The 19,761-nt window shown below is 39.1% G+C and overlaps 1 protein-coding gene across 2 annotated transcripts in view; it reads left to right on the top strand.

Moving 5' to 3' along the window:
• man1a2 (mannosidase, alpha, class 1A, member 2) overlaps nt 1–19,761 on the top strand; it is a 116,519-nt gene that overhangs the window by 44,969 nt on the left and 51,789 nt on the right. For both annotated transcript variants that reach the window (XM_062402536.1, XM_062402537.1), the window contains exons 4-5: nt 3,606–3,702; nt 18,263–18,381. In XM_062402536.1, coding sequence (XP_062258520.1) covers nt 3,606–3,702; nt 18,263–18,381 — 216 coding nt within the window. The remainder of the gene's footprint in view (nt 1–3,605; nt 3,703–18,262; nt 18,382–19,761) is intronic.

Below are 19,761 nucleotides of genomic sequence, written 5' to 3'. Positions count from 1 at the left end.
TATTTTATTCCTCAGTCATAATTTTATTGCAGAAATGACTATCTCATGCATAAAAAAAACAACTTACTGCTCTATTCCTTTTAGACATAAAGGCCCATAATCTGCCCTATAGATGTTGAATGCATTCTGTAGTGAGAACACATTCAAACACATGTCCTACACCTCCATGAGAGGGGGGAGGGGGGAGAAGGGGGAGGGATGAGAGGGGTGAAAGGGGGTGGGGTAAGATGGGGGCAGGGTGAGAGGGGGGCGGGGCCCTCAAAACAGCTTGATCTGAGGAGGTCTGTTTTAGAGTAAAAAGGTGCTGTTTTAAATGATCCTTGAGGTATTTTTACCAAACAATGTTAGACATTTCATTAAGACCCCAAGGAACCATATCAACTGTGGTGAAATGGGCATAATATGTCCCCTTTAATGAAATCTTTGAAACATGCAGGCTTAACTTTTATTGCCAAGTCAGTAGTAACAGTTGTTGCTAAGCGTTCACACTCCATATTTGTAGCTGCATCCTCTTCGCTGTGTGTGGGCAAATTAACATTGTGGTTGGGGATAGTTTGTCTGGAAAATCATGGTTACATAAGCCACTTGAAAAGAAAATCCTTTCCATGGTTATTAGTCTTATGATAATAAATGCTATTTAAGCGTTCCTTTTGCTTTCCTGGTGTGACATTTAGAGTTTTTTTCCCTTTTTCCATCCCATCATTGCCGTTGGTTTGCCTGGAAAGCTTGTCCCAGACGGGCTCTTAACAGCATTTTATTTAATGGCTTGTATCTCAAAGTACAGAGCAAGAAGATGCATCATTTAACATAATTTCCTAACTGCTCCACTTTTACCATAAGGGGCCTTAAAAAACAAAGCCACGAGCCAAAACAGAGTTGGTTAATGATGGTCAATGATCTCGATATTACACAGTACTATTTGATTCAGTATTCATAGAAGACTTACATATTGAAAAAGGTTTAATTTTTCTTGTCAGGGATGCTAAAAAAATTGGGTTTGGCTCAAGTTTTTCTTTGAAGCCTGTGTGGCTAATTTTGCAGAAACTGCTAATTTGGCTTGGATCTAATTTTGATAATAACCAGCCAGTTTTTGCCCAAACAAACCTACGTTACCTACTCCCGTCCTTGTGGTTCTCAAGATGCCATGAAGGCAAGAGGTAGCTGTCAAAATCAATCACAGAATTTAGTGGCTTGATTTTCAATTAGTTTTCCAAGGTCCTTTAAATAAGCAGTGTGTCAACATTGTCAACCACCCTGCACTGTTTAACTTGTCCTTGGTATATTGGCCAATCAAAATTTGATGGAGCATCCAATCAACCCAGATCAGAAGGAGCCAGCCAAAGCTTAAGTGTCAGTGTCATGGTTTGTATTAATGTGATTTATAAGCTGCACTGTGTGCATGAAGTGCGTCATAGAAAGCCATGAGGCTAAGAATCCAAAGAGACCCCTGGCCCTTGTCTTTATTAGCTTGGCTGCCTGCTGGCCCCAGAGAGAAAGAGAAATGAAGGAGTGCCTGGATACTGATCCCCACATGGTGGCATAAAGAGGCAAGCAGGTAGATGGGCAGGGACAAACACATAGCTTGGTTGAGAGAGATATAAGGTGGCTGACAGTTAGCTTAGTTACTGCATACTGTGCATTGTGGTCTCAATTGCTTATTTAAGGGCCTTTCCAACCAAAGTTTCAGGAACTTTGATTCCAAAAGAACTAATGTGCAGAAACCTTCCCAGAGGTAAACGTTTCTCAACAGAATTGTGATTTACGTTTCCACAGCCAATTGCACAGGGACATTATGCCAATTAGACCGCTGATGTAGGAAAGCCATAGTGTTTTGCTATCTCTGTTATTTGCATGACAATGGAGCATAAAATATAAATATATATGTATATATCTTTGGCAGCTCCTTCTCGAATATAGTCATTATATTAACAAAAAAGAGGTTACAAATGTTAAAGAAAACGTGATGGTACTTGACCAGTCAGCAAAGTCAGCCCTTCAAACCCCAGCCTGAAAGTTCCTCAACCTCCAGAAAGTACTACACCTGGAGCAGGGACATTTTTTGGGGTCAAACGATCTCCGTTTATCCATCGACCCACCTAACCAATCACCCATGATTATCCTAATACTTAACATAGGGTCACAGGGATCTTGAGCTAATTGCAGTTGACGTTAGGCAAGCGGTGTTTACCTTGAATAGGTCGCCAGTTGATCACAGCGCTGATACCCAGAGACACACTGTTCAACTATCTTACCATAACTTGATTTCAAACCTGGCTCCTCCAGTGGTAGCAAAGGTAGTTGAACCAAGTCCTGGGGAATGTTTGTCCAGTGGGAAATCACCCTCTTAGACTAAAATCTTAGGATCTCTTACAATACAACAAAATTGAAGTAAAGTTGCACAGGAGCAGATGCTTTATTGCTTGGCAGATTGGGTTTAGTCTGCTATAGGGTAAATACGTGTTGTCTTCTGTGAATGTGTCCAATTTGGCTAAACTGGCTCATTTACAGGAATGTTTATGGATGGCATTGTCCCTGTAAATTTGAAACCGAATAAAAAAACTAAAACAACAACTGTGGGATAGTCGGATCCAGGGTATCTTTGCCAACTTAGTAACCAACAACATGAAGGTCATCACTGAGATAATGTGATGAGCTGAATGCATGTAGAGAGAGAGCAGCTGGCAGAGGGACAGATAGGAAAGCTGCCAGGTAGAAGGACAGAGTAATGTAGATAAGTAAATCAACAGATGTCCACAGATTGACTGACATGACCAGAAACACAGTAAGTTTACTTTTCTGAGCGTTCAGGTTATGGAGGAATGAAAAAAAGGTTTGACAGTGACTGAGGTCAGCATTGCTTCAGTAAAAACTGACACCTCTTCCTTCCTCGGCTCTGTCATCTTCTCCATTTCCCCTTTTAGCGCCTCTTCTCAGGCTCCATGTCAGAGCTCATCTCGCAATCTCTTGCTCTTTTTGTCTTCTTCCCCCTTCACAAGCCTTTCTCACGCAGCCTGGTTCAAAGGTCACATGAAGAATACAATCTTATTTTGCTTTACCTGATGGACAAATGTGCACAGACTCAAGGACGAGGCAAAAAGAGTGAGGCACTAAAGGGAAATACAAAGACAATGTGATACTGAATGTCAGTATTACATCTGCAGTTGTATGTTCTCTCCCTTAAACAATTAAGTGTGTGGGTGCACAAGTGTGTGGGTGTGTGTATATATTTGTGTGTATGTGAACTCTGATGCCACATATTCCAGATGAAAATGTTTAGGGTCATGGCCTCACTTCAGTCCTGCCAGCGATTCTGTGTGTGTGTCTCTAGCACGTGTACATTGGGGTGGATTGTCGTCCTTACATTCTTGTTCGATGAATAAAAGAAAACACAAATCAAGGTGTTTTTCTTCTTCTTGGGAATGGATAGTGTTGATTCCTTTGTAAGAATAAATTCCATCTATGGCAGTAGCTGCACGTGCACATAGGTCATTTTCAGTGGTCTCTGCTCAGCATTTATTTAGACGTACAGTTGTCCAAAGGAGTTGTCACACGCAAATTCTCATATATTGATGTACTTACTTATTTTAATATTCGTTTCTTTGCAGATGATGAAACATGCGTGGGACAGCTACAGACAGTACGGCTGGGGTCATAACGAGCTGAAGCCACTCGCCAAGAAGGGACATTCCACAAATATCTTTGGTAGGTCAAGACAAACCACCCTATCCCTCTACTCTCTGTGCCAATCATCCGTCTGCTCACACATGGATTCTGACATTTATACACAATCTTACAGAAACATACATGCAGAAATACCCTGTATTTTTGTCAAAGTTATCCGAATATGCCTCCACCAAGAAGCACATCACTTTTGGAAGAGTACAAGCACAAAATTAGCAGAACATGCATCACTGAAATGTTAGATAAGACAGAAAATCTGAATATATTTAAAGCATTGGTAATGATCTTTATCCATACATAAACCAATTAAGCTGTCAGACTATGCAGTGTTGTAAGACAATACTAAGTTCATGAGGTTTTTCCTGTTACAATATTATGCCTTTAGTTAAAGTAATCTCATTCTTAGGTTAACAATATTTAAGCCTGAATAAATGTTTCACACAGTGAAATGGTTATAATATGAGATTTTGCATTAGTCAGTGGGAGTTAAAGACTTTTTAAGGTCCAGTCATGAGGGAACTTGTTTGCAGAGAGAGAAATTTTGCCTTTGGCACTGATCATTTTTCCCACCGAGAGGTCAGTCCACTGCAGCTTCTCATCATCTGTGATTTATGTTTTTGAGGCGGCTTTTTTATTTTGTATCCACCTCTACAGCTGGCTTTTGTGATAACATAGATCACACAGCCTGCACTGCATTTGCCACAGCAGGAGAATCGTCACACCTTTGTGAGTTGTTCCGACCATTTTAGAGCAATGACGAGGTTACCCACTTTGACCAAGGCCTCGCATTTGACATTGTGCTCAAATGGGCTCAGTGAAGCAGATAAACCCTAAGAAAGTCTGAATAAGTTGAACTCACTTCATGTTTTAAGACACTCAGGCTACTCAGTTTAGAGACTTAATATGAATTTTTTGGGGCAGAAGCTGATAATGGTATATATGCATACAGAAAAGAAATTATCCTTCTCCAATTATTCTGAAAATGTTCTGAGCAAACCCTTATGACAAAACCCTGTTTTCCACACTTACTCTGCTGCTGCCCTACATATTACATATTCCTGTCTTATCTAGTTGTGTAGCTGTCACAGAGGATGAGGAAAGTGTTAAAAATGTCCAGAGATCTACAGGCCGCAGAGACAGTTTGATAGGCATATTATGAATAAACACATTTCCTGGTGAGCTCTCTCTTTATGGAACAGCTGTGGATGCTGCAGGCCTTAATTGACAGACATTACATTTGCCTTTTATATTCTTCGATTCTCATGCTTGAGACTACTGAAAATTCTTATTTCAGTATTATATTAATATAAAAGTTTTCACAGCTCTATTTCAAGTTAAAATTCAGAATAATCTGTACTTGATTGCAGGAATACTGTCTTAGTCTCTGCTCATGAGTGTGAATTTATGCATATTTATGGTAAGATGTTGCTTTGTGTTTATTCATCCAAGTGTTTGAGTTGCCAATTCGACGTGTTGGGGTGAATGGGTGGTAAGGATGAGGCGCCTGTGTTATGAGCCGCTGCTAAATGTTAGATGGATGCTAAGTGTGTTTCCATTATTTGGTTGGTTTTTGCCTTGCTGAGTGTTCATCTATGTGTTTCTTAATGTCTATGTGTTGACCAGTGCTTCTAATTTCTCCTGCCTTGTTGTCATGGCTGGATTCAGTCTGGGTATATGCAGGTTGTTAGGGTGGCCTTTCAAAACATGCGAGATAAAAGCAAAGAATTAAGACCCAGACTCTTCGTAAAACACAACTCCATTATCGATGAGGTGTGTCCTGTCCTCTGACAGAACCTGGTGTCTGTGAGTCTCTTAAAGAGAGAGAGAAACCAAAACAAACTATTTTTTGAAGAGCAGGGGGTGGAGCCTGACTGAGAGCTCAAGGACACTGCAAATCCACCTGCACCGATTGGATGGTACTAGCTGTCAACCATCCAGTATCTACCCCCCCAATGCCTAACATGATTCATCGTTTATTTGACTCTAAATGGGACCATAATTTAGTAAACGACCATCAAGGTGTCTTGAAGAAAACTTGAATCTAGATCTTTAGACGATAAGCTATTCAGTAAACGTGTCCACTGCAAGAATAAACAACAGAAATCAAATTCTGTGTTTGTACCTTTATTTACAGAATGCTAAATTTACAACATTCCCACCTTAAACAGACTGTGTAAAAGGGGCTATGTGGTACCAGGCTCAGATAACATTGTGTCCAGTGCCTGGGTCTTGTTTTCCTCTGCTCTGTGGAGATCGAGTAGAGCTGATTGTGAGCACAGACTCAAACACGGGCTTTGTCTCAAGGGTAAGCGGTTCAAGCAAGCATGGCCTTGGAAAATAAATTTAGTTCAAGCTGGGTTAAGAGAGCACAGTTAAAGCAGTGTCAGATACAACCAGTAAGCTACAGTAAATGCAAACTAACATAGAGCTGCGCGTTAGCGAGCACACACGGCAATCACTGCATGTTGACGAAGATCCATCAAAGTTTGAATCTCATTTATCCGGAATGAGAAATGCCTTGGAGGGCTTTAAAATCTATATCAATACACCCTTAATTTGGATAAGGCAAAAAAAAAAAAACACTATTATCCCTATTTTATTTCCTGTTACCCAAACCCCAAGTTCTCCCCCTCTGCCCCCTTATATTTAGCTTGAATATCATCCACCTCTTCGTCTTTGTGTTTATGGATACTGAATCATTACATATGAATATACCTTTTGTGTGTAAATCATTTTATGTTTTGGAATAATTTCAGCTTCTCCAATCTAGGGATTTATAGCTCTTCTTTATCATTCATCTCAGTAATTGAAAGACATTGATATTTTATAGATTGTTGGTCAGACAAATTACATCCTAAAAACTGTTTAAGTTATGGTCCTAGTAAACTACTTTAGAGTAATGGTATCTATGGATAGTGCTATGATGCATCAGCCACCATTGATTCTGGCTGAAAACACTTGACCCTTGGTGCAGTGTGGGTGAGACAGCTTGAAGGCCAGGCTTCAGTTGTGCAGCACAGACTCTGATCTTTATTGGAAAATGCTCACAGCAAGCGAAGGTCATGTTACATCGATCAGGACTTCAGTGTGTATCTAAGTCCACACCACTGTCTTCCTTTCTTTCTGGGCAACTAAAGATTCTACAGGATTTCTTAGCTAGAATAGTGAAGTTAAATGAGACCTCCTGTTCTTTGCATGAGTGACACAGAGTGAATAATTTATAGAAAGTTAAACAATAACAATTTCACATGGAACGCGACTCAGCAGAGTCAAGAAGTAGAAGTCCCCTTTAAATTTAATGTTAATTTAATTTTGTCAAACAACAAAGAAACCAACAGAGAAACAAGATGGAGGTAAAAGCAAAAGGTCAACGAGTGTTGTTTCCTCGAGTTGCTTATTTACTTCCTAGATTTTATTTGTGACTTTGACATAACCCTTCTTGAGTCATTTGTTCAATTCCATCATGTCTGTCAGCACAAAATAACCCACAGGTGCAAATCTCTCACTTCTTAGGCACATTGCATTCTCGCCAAGGCAGTTTGACATGCTCCACTTAAATGATATCACAGACTGCCTGAGGCTTGGTGTTGCTTGATGCCTGTTGGGTAGAAGGCGCAGGAGATGATGCAAAACTGGAATAAATTTTTGACATCTGGCCTTTCTGCCAGTCCAGTTCTTGAGAAAGCTCACTCATTATTCATAACACTTGCTTTGTCCATTACAGTATTACTATGGTTGTTTGTGCATCATGTTGCCCGTGGAGATTATCTGTCAGTATCAAGTCTCATGTGACACAGACATGCTGGTGCACTAACAGCTGGGTCATGATTTTCAAATTTTTTGTGTAAACAAATAAATATTTGTTAAATGCCACTATTGGCTAGTCTTAAATTTGTATTACATAATATATATTTCTATTGTACTGCAGATTACATGTTGTGTTATGTCTCCTGGATTGTGGACAAACATAATTTAATTTTGGTTTATTTTACAATGAACGTTTATTGAAAGCATTTTCTCTACTGCTCAGTCTGACAACATCCCAACAGCATATGGGGCACATGAAATCCCACGTCTGCCCCTCCTTTCCACTCAGGTCTCTTCTATTTTCTGAGATCGGAGGTGATAAGAGAAGTTTTTCTTTCTTTCTTTTTGTGCATGGTCTGCTTGTAACCTTCTTCTGAAGCAAAGCTCAGTAGCCATTCAAGCATTACTTTGTCCTAAGTAATCAGTCCTTGTGCTGAAGGACTTTGAATAAACAAAATGCCAACGGACGAGTGAGAGGGAGTGGGGGAAAAGTGAACATTTCCACACAAAATGTGAGAGGAAATACTGAGCTGCTTTTCAAAAGCAAAAGTACGGTGAAATTCTATAAAACTAAAATATACCAATAGGCTTCTTAGTCCTTCCTGAAATAAAGTTCTAACTTCATTCCATTTTAGGATTCCATTAGGATTACAAGGCAAGATATTGAACAATCTGCAGACAGTAATCTTCCTCAGTGATTATCTCATACATTAAGGATACAGCATGCTGTCATCTGGACAGTTTTATACAAAGCACCGTAGCAATTCCATTAACACAGTTTTTGTCAACGATGATTCCAGCAAATACTCAGCCCCAAATATAATTTACTTTAACGCTGAGTTGAGAAAAACTGAATGAAAAATAATAGCACCACAATTACGTTTTTTTTTTTTTTCAAAGATATCGACCAAATCTGCTGTTGCTGTTTCACCTGAATGAACGAGGAATCTATTTGTTGTTGGTAGAAGTTACTGTTTGTTTGGATGCTAATGATATGATCATCGCTCGTTACTACACAAAGGATGTTATGTTTTGGCCCTTTTCCGTTAGTTTGTCTTTTGGTTGTATGTTAGCAGGATTATGGATAATTGCTGGAATTGGACATTTTCTGGTGGGGGAGACTGAGTGCCAGTATCTGTAAAGAGGAGAATGGTGCCCCCCCCCCTCAATCTACCAAAAACTAACATCTGATCTATCTGGGTTAAAAAGATTCATTTTCCCTACGACCTTCAGTGATGGTCGTGTGATAAGCTTAACTCAACCCCAGGACCATTTCCTCCTCACTACCATATTCATAAGCTCACATGCACAGCTGCTCCCCCATTCAGCCCTCTGATTAAAATATCCCATTACAAATCATAAATGCACTTTATCACAACGACTGGCAAAATTGTGTGCCTGTGGTTAATGTCTGCTAAACGAATGCAATGATTTCCCTCGTTGGATGAGAGACAAAGCGACATCCTGCTAAACTGAAAACACTCATGCACTGGAAAGGATCATACATCAGGCTTTTCGCTCTTTTTTTGGCGTGTGTGTGTGTGTGTTGGGGTGGAACCAGGGTGGGAGCCCAATGCTGATGATCACTTTATAATGACTGCCTGGAGGCCCCAAAGCTTCTTTCTTTGTGATGGGAGGAGGGTGAGAACTTGGGGTTTGGGCGATAGGAAGACAATAGTGATAATGGTGGTTTCCATTATTTCACACAAAATTAGACAAAAGCAGTTAAAAGATTTTCAACAGTCGCTGTGTATTTGTTGGTCTGTATAAAGGATTATAGGGAGCCCCATTTTTTTTTGCACCTCCTGAAGATGTTTCCTTCATTCTTGGTAGATTTTGTCTTTGCCTTATCCAAATTAAGGGTGCAATGATATATATTTTGAAGCCCTCCAAGGCAAATTATGTCATTCTGGATCATATGGCTGCATGGTTCCTTTATCAGCTCTTTATAACTAGTTAAATCTTAAAAATGATTGCAAAAGCTTTGGTTGCATTTTTATTAATTGAGTCCCCATAATATTATGACAACTCAGACATGGAAAGGAGCTATGTGTCTATATACTTGAGGGTACAGATAGTTGTCTCTAATATCCGTGTTTTGTAGCACTATAGAGTAATTAATGGCAGATTAAATGTATTTGCCATTAGGCTGATAATTACAGAGATATTAAAATGTCATTAGGTAATTTAGGCTCATGTCACCAGGAACCTGCAAAAATGTTTGTCTAAGATTACAATTTCCTTTTTGATGTAACGTTTTATCGGATGTGGATTCCTTTAAGACCTAAGACTTTAAGCCTAATGTGACCCTGTTATCAGTAATGGGTATATCTCCATTTAGATGAGTGAGCCTAATACATTATTTCTAACTTTGCAGACTTTGGTTTGCACATTTACGTTGCGAAATGAGACTGAGAAAATAATTGAATTCTGATCCAGACAAAACATCAACATCTTCAGAGCAGGCGGATTTGTCTGCTGATAAAACAGCGTAAAAAATACATTTTATGAAAAGTATTCCCCTTTAAAATCTACAGGCTTCAGCCTTTCCTTCTGTCACTCTCTACATTTTATGCAAACACATTATAAAGGCTTCGAATCAATCAATAAAAAATTGGATGAGTCATTCTGGATCAAATGCCCAGAATGCAGCTCCACATAACTCTACTTTGAAGCTGTTAGAGTTTCTATAAATTGATATAACTACCCTGATACAGAGTTAATGGAGCTGCTTCAGTACAGTGCAGGGAGCTTTGGTGGCTGTAGAAATGTTGTGGCTGAACCTGGTTGGTCTTCTGCCTGCGGACTCATGTTTATATTACCATGGCAGAAATTCAGCAACAGGGCTGAGTAACATGCAGTGCTATTGTTTCCATATGTAAATTATGTAGATAGACATATATAGTCATGCAATTTATTCTATTGAATTTCTACTTCAACTCATTTGTTTAATTACAATTTTGTAAATGAAAACTCTTGTAGACACATGTCTTTGCATTTTACTTGATTCAATAAGGGCATCTTGTAATTGCCTGACCATTTCCTATTCGCAAATGTGTGTATAATCTCTTAGTTAATTTTCAATATCTATTATCAACAGTTGAAGAACCGACTTAAAACCAATAAGACCAACAAAACATGTGACCTTGTGGAGTGTTGAGTGATAAAATATGTAAACACATCAGAGCAATATCACGTGAAGTGTGTTTACAACTCTGTAATAAGTAAATGTGTCTTCTGTAGTTTTTGGGTCCAATATAGTACAGGCAAAGTAGCGTTTTACGACCGACTAATTGTAAATTATTAACTCAGCATATATCATTTCTCTGAGGTGTTCAGAAAAACGTACTAAATGTCCTAATAAATCCTAGTTGAGGAAATATGTTTAATTCTCATCAATCCGAGATGTGTGCCAATAAGGCCAGGCAACAATACACCCCAATGGGGCTATATTTTTCCTCTACTCTCCATCAAAACGAAACTTTACAAAATGAAAGTACCCATGAAAAGTAATATATTTTGTGTTACAAGTTTCTTGGAAAATGAATTTGAATATGCAAATAAGCTATACACTAATCTAATATGCCAAACACACATGCAATAGGCTTAATTCTTTCCTTTACTCCTACCACAATACAACTTTACATGGTAAAAGTATACATGAAAATTAACCTTTTTTATTACAAGTTACCTTTTGAAATGAATTTGAAAATGCACATGAGCTCCACACTTACTGAATATGTCCTAATTTGCATAGGCAGAAACACCATTCATGTGTATGACAAATACTTCGGCCCAATCTTCATCCAATTATCCCACTGCCATTGGGTGATGGCAAAGCTGCTCTTAGACTGGCCTCTAACCTGAAAACCGCCTGGCTTCGTGGGTTAGGGTTAGGGTTTGCAAAACAAGCTGAAATGCTTTGTGAGTTCAGTTGAGCTGATCTTTTGATGAATTATCTGTTCGTTTTATACACGTTTATCCTGTACACATTGCTTTAACTGTTGCTATATTGCTTCAAAGCTATTTATTTCCTTTTCTGTGGCCAGACTAGAGCATGCCATTTAAATGGCTTCATAGTAAAAACTCGTTCAGCCGACTGAAACCCTTTGGCACTGGGCCTGGAGACATGCATTCAGGCTGGGGTTTAGTCGGGGAAGCTCATGTTGAGTGGAAGGCCCTGTCTGACCACTAACCCTCCGAAGCAGAAAAGAAAACACAGCAGATGTTTCGGTCTGGTGCCAAATAAGTTGGTAACCAGTTGTCTACTCGCAGCCAGACTGGCCTATGTTGATCTGGGGATTTGATTTGGCTATGTTTATCGCCACTAGGCTCATTGCAAAGCAAGCTGAAATGCTTTGCAACAGCGGACGAGGAGATGTGGAGAAGCTAGCTGTGATAGTGAGTGGATGTATACCTGAAAAGGGCCAACAAAGACCAAATCTGAAAACAAATAAACACTTGGTAAGCTTTGCCTGTTTGGTTAAAGTTGTGTTTATTATTCATTATAATTATCACTTTGTTTGATTTTGAGGACAAAGTTTAGGAGTTAAACTCTTATATCAAATTGAAAGTAATATAACTTATGTTCAGCAGAGTTCATTTTTAACAATAATCAACTGAGCTGGTAGGGAAGTATGTAAATCCACATGCAATCTAATATCCATCTCTGAGATTTCTACCAAGCACAATGGAGGTGAACAGTTTAATTTGCATTGGTCGCAGGACTGGAAATGGTATTAAAAAAAAAAAAAAAAACAGACGAATAAGTAGCAGTAATTATCCTATTTACAGACTTATTTTCAACTTAATCACTGTTAAGGCTGTATTGCTCCTTTATATTGCTCATTTGTACAACTAGAGTTTTGATGTGTTAGATATAACTGAATGAGAATGTAGGCAAAGGATGAACAGCAGTGTGGACAGACGGAGGCCAGTGCATAAGAGGATAAAAGCAAAATCAGAGAAGCTGCTAGAGAGCAAACACGAAAGAGGGAGTCGTAGAGAAGTAACAACTCCGAAGCGCAGTCCAAATCATACTTTCTTGTCAGGTAAAATATTGTCTTGCTTAGAAACACGCACAAAAAATGCATTCATCAATCATTCACAACGTCAAGGACAACCACACACATGCATAAACTAAAACCACTTTCATTTTATTTTCACTCCATCCTTACATGCTCTTCCATTCTCAAGCACAAAGTCTTCTTCAGGATATATATATATATACACACAATGATTAAATATACCTTTTATGAGGTATACCAGGTTATGCTTTCATTGCCATTGTCTGTCAGCAGGACTACTCAAACACCATAACTGATTTCCATACATTTTAAGGAGGGTCGGGGGAAGAACCATATAAGCCATTGTTTTATATAAAATATAATATATGTTATATAAATGTTGAAGAAGGTGTTAGTCTTGACAGAAGCATTTTCTCCGATGAGGGCCCTTCCGATTACTTTAGAAAATTTGAAAATTGCCCAAAACAATAAAACCTCTTTGTGGGATGTAATGCTGAATTCTGACCCTGACAAGCAAACGCACACACACACCTACCACTACACCTCTATCATCTTCCACTAGTGTCACAGCTGACGGTTAACAAAACACAGCGAAAGGAGACTGGATAATGTCATCATGTTTTCCTGCCTCGTGTGAATTAAAACCGTAGAGCTCTGAAACCTGTCCCCTGATGAATCTGGCACAGGGACCAAGAGAGGGAGTGTGAGTCTTTAATTGTGAGAGGGGGATAAGGGAAGAGGAGAGAGAGAATGATATGTGAGATTGTGATGGATGGAGGGAGGAAGCTGGAGAGTTTTAGAGAGTTGAGTTCAGGAAAAGAGAAGGTGTGTGCTGTGAATTCATTCAAAGGAATAGGATTGTACTCATAGGAGTGGAGGGAGATAGATTGAGAGACTTTGTTTGCATGAGGCTGTGGCGATAATTCCCAAAATTAATAAACCTCATCCTGGCCAATTTGTCACAGATAAACAATGCCTGGCAACCCTGAACACACAGGACTCTTAGAAGTGCCAGTTCTTTCTTGCAGTTGGCCTTGTTTGAAGAAGGGCTGTTCAGCACTGAGATGTAGAGAGGATACTGCAAACTGAAAGCTATGGGCAGTGTGTATTGACAAGGATGGCAGTGAAACAATTCAATGCTGAGATATGAAGACAGACCACTGGTCAATGTAGAGTCCAGCCAGACAACCGGGGGGAAAAGGAGATTTAACATGAGGAGAATGCTGAACACAAATGATGTGGCAACAGAAGGTTAAAGGAGTTTATTTTGTTTCAGGGTTTGAATGGAGCGATCATGGAAGAGGGAGAAAAAAAAACACACATGCGAGACAGTGAAGAATGAGAACCAAGAGATGTTTTTGAGAGGAAGTAGGGGCAGATGAAAATGTGGAGCGGAAAGGAGATGGAGAGAGGTGAGACTGATGGGGTGTGTTCTCAAGGTTATAACCAAAACATTCAAATAATTTCAAGGTCACAGAAGAGTCGCATAATCATAAATACAAGTGCACATTTTAATAATAACTAGATCTAAGTTACAATAATGAACAATGACTATCAATTTACGACGTCACGATAGCACAAATCATTGGATATTATTGTGCATATTTATTGATCAGCAAAAGCTGGGTGTGAGCAGGAGTCCTGCAATGAAACCAGATTGGAGTAACATTGCTTGTGAACATGAGTCTGTTGTGTGCTAATCATGGTTGCACTCAGCTTGAAGTCAGTATACCAAAGCACAAGCTGTTGCTGTCCAAAAACAGCATTGCATATGTGGTTGAAGAGAACCTCCACAGTACAGGGAAGAGGTTTTATGGAGTGATGATAGCAGGGTTTAGATCATGATCCCAACAGTGAAGTGCAGTGGAGGGAGAGAGCGTCACGACTTAGAGATGCTTTGCTGCCTCTGGGCCAGGACAGATGGCTGCTGCTGACAACCTTTTTCAAGTGGCCCAGACCTTAACCCTACAGAGATGCTGTGGAGTGACCTCAGAGAGCTGTTCATACCAGACTCCCAAATAATGTTGCAGAGCTGCAGCGGTTCTGATCCACAGCTGCCTGAAACCCTTATCTGAGGTTATTGTTGCCAAAAGAGTTTGGACCATGCAGTTTTCAAATCCAAGGGTGCACTTTATTTTTCCACTGTGAAGTGAAGGGAATACTGAATGGTTGTTAATAGTAAAGAAGTGGAATAGTGTTTGTCTTTATTAGTGACTGAAATTAAGATTAGATAATGCACCAAGTAATACAGCATACCATATAATACCACAAGGTTCACATATATTGCCTTTGTAGGCTGGAGAAATATTCAAAGCAGGTAAAACACAACGATACATTATTTAGGGCCATTTTGATTGATTATATCCCTTTAACCTAACCTTAAAATCATTATAGGTTCCCTGTATATTGGGCAAAAATATAATTTGCTAATCATTTTACAATATAATGCTTAATATAAATTAAGTAATAAATTGAAAGAAAACCTGAAAAACTGAAGATTCATTTATTGTTTAACATTCAGTCAAACAGAAATAGGAAATATTTGCTGGTTGTATCTCTTTGCTGCCTTTGTTTAGTTTGTGTTTTGAATTTAATATTTTTTTTATGTTTGATGTTCTATTGGGCTCATTTTTGTCTAAACAATGACTGCAAAAATCAATAGATTCATCAATAATTCAAATAACTTGGTAGCCCTCCGATTAGTTTTTATTTTAATGAATTAATAGTTCATCAATGCTGGGACACACCAATTTAAGTAATGTAGAAATATTATTGTGATATTAATATAGACATGAAGTCTATTTAATCATGATTTCAAATATATGAAATTAGCCCAAACAAAGTAGGTTGTGTGAAGTAGTAGTAATATAATAGCATGCCTTATTTCACATTTATACTTCTCCTTCTTTCAGTATATTCACAACTTGTGTTTTAACATGTCTAGATAAGATGATGTATCGACTGCAAACCTCAGACAAAATGTCCCTATCAATTACCCATAGTGCCACTGTCGCACTGATGCTGCATCTGGCAGAAATCCAATAATAGTTTTGAGAAATTACGAGAGGGTTATTCTGAAATAATTAGGGCTACACCTTTTAGTATTTCAGAAGCAAAAACATGGTTTGATAACTTATTATAAAAATCACACTCTTTTCATTCATGCCAGTGATTAAGACGCTGATGGTGAAGATGGTGACTGCTCACTGTGATGTGAACACAGAGAAAGTGTCACATTCTGGAGCTGTTGGAGAAAACCTTGACATCAAATAATATTCCCTGACCTAAGTTTCTTGACAGGCCTCTGTCTTGGCCTCACATTGCTATGATGCCTAAAGCGTAACCTGTGGGTGATGAAAGAGACAGAAGGGAAGGAGATGGGGGTGTCTTGCTGCAGCAGAGGGGCTCTGCTCCCCCAACGGTCCAGGCCAATCTGTCAAGATCTGGCAGATGGCCGGTGCATCTCGCTATCCGCCATGCCTGCTTGGCTGCAATTTATTTTTCCAGTGATTTAGCGGTTCGTTTCTATAATGGTACTAACGCTACATCTCCCTTTTCCTTTGAATGAAGTCGTAGATAAGAAGGGAGAGAAATGAGACTCAGGAATTCCAGTAATGCACACCTTTGCTGATATAACATAGGGAATAATTTAAAGGGAAGTGACAATGACATTTACCAATGGCATATTTGTTAATGTTTGTGCAACAAACTGGAGTAAATTCGGTGATAGACGGGGAATCAATATGTTCTGATGAGATCTTGAAACACTGCTGCATTGTTTTATATACAAAAGAGGACTTTTAACATATGTATTCAGTTTTATGTGGTTTGAGTAGAACGATAAGAAATTGTAATCACATGATGTTATACATATTACATTACATTACATGTCATTTAGCTGACGCTTTTACAACTTAACCACATCTCTATAAAACTTAGGTCTGACAGGTTTTGCAAGACGTAACTCAAAACTATCAAACAAGGTACCGAGTCGAGAAAGCTTCAAAAAAAATAACCGGTAACCAACATACAACCTCAGCACCAGCCTACGGGTTTGTGTTGAGAAAGATGAGCGTGTTAACATCCTTTGGGGTCAGACGGGAACGCAACCTGGTGACCGTCAGTCCAGCCGCAGTAGTCCGCCGTGATACACAGGTAGCTCCGTGCTAACTTGGCTAGCCTGGCCACGGCTCAGTTTTTTGCGCTTCCCTCGTCCGTGTCAGACCACGCAGGCTCCTCGTCTCCCCCAGTCTCGGGGATAGCTTCGCAGTATTGGCAGTGAACCAAGTCTTTTTTAACTCAAAATGGTCCCACTCTACACTTCGCCATGACCTCTTCATGTTTACTTTGGAAATGGAAATACACGTTAACTCGCAGCCAGTCGCGGGTAACTGAGTAGGCCTGTGGCGTTTTTTTCAAACACTGCCCCCTGTGGTCAAATGTGTAATTAGTGAATTTCACGATGAAAAAATAATTTCCTCGAGGAAATTCTTAATGATCAATTAATCGATCCTTGATTATTATGCCCATCCCAAGTGGCAACCTTTCACAGTCGTATATCAGCGTCAGTCATAACGTTTGCTGATGTCTGCTGTTGTGGAAACTCAGATTTAGAACGTGTATTCATTGTTCACTTTCAGAGTTTTCAGCCATTAAATCTGTATCAGAAACAGGTTAATGCTAAATATCTGAGCAGGGGTCAAATTTGTATGTATTATTGTACTGTACATAGAGAACTATCTTTGCATATACTGCATTTAGTTCATTAGCTATTGGCCATCAAGTCAATTTAGGGGAAACAAATAAAAACTGTCTAGGTTAAAGGACAATGACCGACTGACCTGTTAATTCGATTTGTGCTCCTCATGTATAAATATGCCTCAAATCCCGTTACACAGAGATGTGTTTTTGATGATAACCTGAAAGCCTGTAGTATTTAAATAATAACATAAATAGCTGGAGCTGGAGAGATGCTGCCCTCAGCTGTAGTGTGATGAATAGTATTAAAATACAACAGTGAGTAGAAACAACAGTCCTTGATGAATTGCAGCTTACACTAATGGGGCAGTAAGTAGAATTTCATTTTTGTGGTGCGCGAAAATGCAACTGTTATATATTTACAGTGGTGTATGGGGTGGCTGATCAATGGTAGCGAAACAACAGCTGCAGTGCTGAGCTGTGCTGTCTTGGATTTCTGACTTTTAAAATTGATTCAAACTCAAAATTGGATCACTTGCGCCTGTTGTCTGAGAATTGTATTGCGTACACGTGACAAGAATAACATCCTCTCTCGGCCGTAATTTCCTGATCTTTAAACTATGACATTCAAGTGAATGAGGCAGATTATCATTCAGTGATGATTTGACACCTTAGCTATTATACTCGGCACTAATTAGCTTAACTTCCCATCTCTGTTACAAGATATTACTCTGTCAGTTACAGACTCCTGTAATTCAGGGAATGTAGATCTGAATGTCAGACATCCTACTTGTCACAGAAGCAGGTTAATAGAGGTCAAACTGTGCATCATATATACATATATTAATCCCACAAATCACATGTAATGGCTGTGATCCATAAAAAATGGGTCGTTGCCTTTTATTCTGCAGTTGTATATTTTCTTTCTCTTTTTATTCTGGCTGATTACTTTTCCTAGTAATTCCCAGAGGTGCAGGTTTATTGAATAAAGCTAATTGGGTCGTGTGTAACAAAATAAATTAACTAATGTTTCTATTTGTATTTTTTAGGTAATTCCCAACTAGGGGCGACCATTGTGGATGCCTTAGACACTCTGTACATCATGGGTCTGCACGATGAGTTCAAGGACGGACAGGAGTGGATTGAACAGAACCTGGACTTTGGTGTGGTGAGTACACGACTTCTTCTTATATCAATGAAAAAAAATCACAATCAGGACATTTTTAGATTTAAGGTCCAGTCCATGTTGATGAGCATCATAGAATATTAATACAGAAGGATGACATGTAAATCTGAAGCCAAAATATCCTTCATGCGAGTGCTGCCATCTTGTTCTTGTGGGGTCGTTCGGAGTCAGCCCTTGCAGTTGTGATCATGTAATAGAGATATAGAGAATAAGTTCCGCCGACAAACACAAAAATCCAATCGTGAGTCACCTCCGCTGTCAATCATGATGTCTTCTACTGTTTTAAAACCGAAAATATCAGGATTCACACGTCGTTGTGTTTCTTGCTCATGCTGTGAAAGCACTCTTCTACTTTACAGTACAGTAGATTACATTCATTTGGCAGACACTTGCATTCAAACTGTGCAGAAGCAAGAGCTGTGTATTGTCCAAAACTGGAAGTGAATCCCCTTTATAGACACAGGTATATAGCTGGATGGACAGGGACTCTGCTTTACTGACTTTAGCTGTGAGCTAAGCTCTTGACTGATACAAATGACCAGAAGGTCTCCAGAGCAGAGAACGGCTGGAGGCTTTTTACAAGAAATATTTTTGGAATAAAAAATATATTTTTCTACTTTCGTCAATTGAACTCTTTGACAGCATAGCACGCCCTTTCTAATGGGGTTCTAAAGGTGTGGGAGTATTCATTAAATGAGATCAGGAGTTAGCGCTACTTTAATTTATCGGATGAACATGGTTTTCAACATGTCCTCCAGCACCATACATAGACAGCAGTACATAGATAACATGCAAGAGACACTTATATGGGATCAGACCCTAGTAGCGCTGGCAGTGTCACCAGTGTTCTGCACCGCATCAATCAAATCATATTGAAACTATTTTAGAATATGACCAGAAGCTGCACGTATTTGGATGTATATATATATCGATCTCTAGCAAATATTGGTCTCGTCAAAACAGTAGCTTTGATAAGGATTGAAAAAGATGAACAACAATACTATTTCATACCCAAAAGCCAGCAACAATTCCTGAATGAGGAAATCCAAAATGTAGATTGGTCTAATATTTTAGAAAATAATGACATCGAGGCCAGCTCAGATAGTTTCATTAAAAAATTAAATGACATAGTAACGCATTTTACAAAAAAGGTTATTCCAAGCAACGTAAAAATGATCTGCCCTGGTTGAACAATGAAATTATTAAATTAATGAAAAGTAGAGATAACGCTTTAAAGCAATCTCTAAGAACAAGAACTGCAAGTGACAGACACATTTTTACATCACTACGAAACAAAGTTCTGAGGATGACTCGCAAATTGAAAGCCGAGTTCTACATTGAGACGATAAAAGGGGCAAATGG

The sequence above is a fragment of the Platichthys flesus genome, chromosome 13, assembly GCF_949316205.1.
Source record: "Platichthys flesus chromosome 13, fPlaFle2.1, whole genome shotgun sequence".
Taxonomy (NCBI): Eukaryota; Metazoa; Chordata; class Actinopteri; order Pleuronectiformes; family Pleuronectidae; genus Platichthys; species Platichthys flesus.
This window is presented reverse-complemented; position numbering and strand designations above follow the sequence as displayed.